General features: G+C 36.9%; 1 protein-coding gene across 1 annotated transcript; it reads left to right on the forward strand.

Annotated features, from left to right (window-relative positions):
* Window positions 1-1,731, forward strand: LOC7460841 (NAC domain-containing protein 72). Its single transcript, XM_002316881.4, has 3 exons — window positions 1-287; window positions 425-693; window positions 872-1,731. The coding sequence occupies exons 1-3, from the start codon at window positions 107-109 to the stop codon at window positions 1,448-1,450; spliced, it is 1,029 nt and encodes a 342-aa protein (XP_002316917.1). The 5' UTR covers window positions 1-106; the 3' UTR covers window positions 1,451-1,731.
* Window positions 1,732-2,807: the final 1,076 nt, after the last annotated feature.

Consider the following 2,807-nt stretch of genomic DNA (forward strand, 5'->3'; position numbering starts at 1 on the left):
ATGATCAACTAGTCATGAAAAAAAGAGAGCAGAAAAACCCAGAAAATAATAATAAAATCGAAGCTCCAATTCTTCTCTCCAGCCAAACGAACAGCCGTGTGCAAAAATGGGACTGCAAGAAACAGACCCTCTAGCCCAATTGAGCTTGCCACCGGGATTTCGGTTTCACCCGACTGATGAAGAGCTTTTGGTGCAATACTTGTGTAAGAAGGTTGCTGGTCACCATTTCTCCTTGCAAATCATTGGCGAAATTGATTTGTACAAGTTTGATCCGTGGTTCTTACCAGGTAATTATTAGTAATCTTGCTCTATTATATTCTCTTAGTTATAATCATACTTAAAACTCAATTACTTGTATGTATAGTATCAACAAATTTAGTGGGTTAATGTTCTTTGTTGTTGTTGTTGTTGTTGTTGTTAATAGGTAAGGCAATATTTGGTGAAAAAGAATGGTATTTTTTCAGTCCGAGAGACCGCAAGTACCCCAATGGATCCCGACCCAACAGGGTTGCCGGGTCTGGGTATTGGAAGGCCACCGGTACTGACAAAGTAATCACGACAGAGGGACGTAAAGTTGGCATCAAGAAAGCTTTGGTCTTTTACGTTGGCAAAGCCCCAAAAGGCACCAAAACTAATTGGATCATGCATGAATATCGCCTTCTTGAATCCTCTCGCAAAAGTGGAAGTACAAAGGTACCAACAACAAAATTCCATCCACAGATTTTAATTTGTTTTGATTCAATCCTTACGATTGATATTTATTTATTTTGGTTGCTTGAAATTTATTCGTGAACAACTGTGTGCTATATAAATGTTTTTTTTCCCCTCAGTGTGTATGTTCTCTTAATTATTTGTTTCTTTGTTGTTACAGTTGGATGAATGGGTATTGTGTCGGATTTACAAGAAGAATTCAAGTGCTGCACAGAAATCCATGTCAAGCGTTTCAAGCAAAGAATACAGTACTAATGGTTCATGTTCATCATCCTCTTCTCATTTGGAAGATGTCCTTGACTCATTGACAGAGATTGATGACCGGCTCTTTGCTTTGCCTCGAACCAACTCACTCAAACAAATGCAACACGAAGAGAAAATCAACTTAGCAAATCTGGGTTCAGGGAGCTTTGACTGGGCGACACTTGCTGGGCTCAACTCGTTGCCTGAACTCCTACAAACTCAGCCTGGTGCGAATTACTCGAATACCAATGTCAATGGTGTGCATGTCCCTTCAATGCCCCCACTCTGCCACGCGGATTCATCAACAGGGAGGATGGGGACCTCGGTTGAAGAGGAGGTCCAAAGTGGGGTTAGAACTCAGCTGCGAGATGGCAACTCGGGGGCTTTTCAACAAAACTCGGGCGTGATGACACCGAACTTCTCTTCTACCTTACTCGACCCATATGAGCTAAGGTATTCGACCCAACCGGGAAGTGGGTATGGGTTTAGGCAGTGAGAAATGTTAGGCAGAATTAGGAGTGCATTTCTGTAAATATTGGATTCTTTGGGGGTACCTCTTGGGATTCAGATTCCAAAAGAGAGAAGATGGAGGCCGCTTTTATTAACAAGGCAAGTGAAAATAGCCTTGCTTTTTGGGTTGCTGGTTAGAGGATTAGATTCCATGTACACAAGCATTTGCTTATCAGTATAATTTAGCTTGAACAACATTGCTGTATAAGGAAAAACCATAACTGTTATGGAAATTATATAGGTCTCTGAATTTTCGTATTGCGATAATGTTTTAGTGTTGCTGAGTGAAACAGCTTATGATATGGTATATACTGTATGGGACGGTGATAGGATATGTAACATAATGTTGCTGTGATGCGATATATTGGCTTAGCTCGTCTCTCCATGTGGTCATGCTAATGGGATATCGATGGTTCTTTTCTCTTAGTTCTATGGGCTGGAAAGCAAGCAAACCATGAGCACATCGGTGCAACGCCGGGAAATCACTCTTTTACACCGTCAGCTAGCTTGAATGGTGATGGTTTCAAGTACAAATACACACCTTGGTGCATTGCTGAAAAATTACTCTATATTATGCTGTGAAAAATCACTCTCAAATTTATATCACTAGATGTAACAATTTCAACCACATCATTTAAATACCCTTTTTATACCTTTTTTTTAAGATTTACACGGGTGTTCAAGCTAGCTTACGAGTAATTCGATTAATTCCCTAGCTTGCGAGTAATTCGATTAATTCAACTAGTCCTGAAGTTAACGATCATGTAAGCTTTTAATAGCCCTAAAATTTATAAGACTCGAATTAATAATTTTTAAAATATAAATTTAAAATCTGACCAGTTAAATTATATATTTCAAAATTATTAATTAATATAAGATTGATCTTATGTTGAACATCATACTATATTAAAGAATCATATATGGAACAACTATGCCGGTTTGTCTGGTATCTTTCATCATACCTGTTAAATAATTTAAATTAAACAAAGAAAAAAAATAATAAGATTAGAAATTTATTGATATTGTATGATTATTTTATCCCAAAAAAATTATGTTAACGTTGAGTACGAAAGACCATTTTTTTTTTAAAAAAGTTGAAATCTAATAGATACCGACAGTACTGATGAGAAAGCAACCTAATTTTTCTTTATTAAAAAATTAATGATTTTCATTTTATTTAGTATTTTTATTTAAGATTTTGTATTAAGTCACAATAATGTCGCGTCACTCATGATTTGATGTAGTGATTCTGATATAACATGACGATGACTCTGTTGCCTCTGAAGAATTTTCCAATTCAAAAGTGACGTGGCCTTTGAAATTTTTCTATACACTGGACGAAT

Source organism: Populus trichocarpa, chromosome 11 (assembly GCF_000002775.5).
Source record: "Populus trichocarpa isolate Nisqually-1 chromosome 11, P.trichocarpa_v4.1, whole genome shotgun sequence".
NCBI lineage: Eukaryota > Viridiplantae > Streptophyta > Magnoliopsida > Malpighiales > Salicaceae > Populus > Populus trichocarpa.

Bases quoted from the DNA above. Each gene is read 5' to 3' on its own strand.
- LOC7460841 (XM_002316881.4), top strand. From the start codon at position 107: ATGGGACTGCAAGAAACAGACCCTCTAGCCCAATTGAGCTTGCCACCG. The intron at 288-424 runs GTAATTATTAGT...TGTTGTTAATAG, and splicing joins TGATCCGTGGTTCTTACCAG to GTAAGGCAATATTTGGTGAA. The intron at 694-871 runs GTACCAACAACA...TTGTTGTTACAG, and splicing joins GCAAAAGTGGAAGTACAAAG to TTGGATGAATGGGTATTGTG.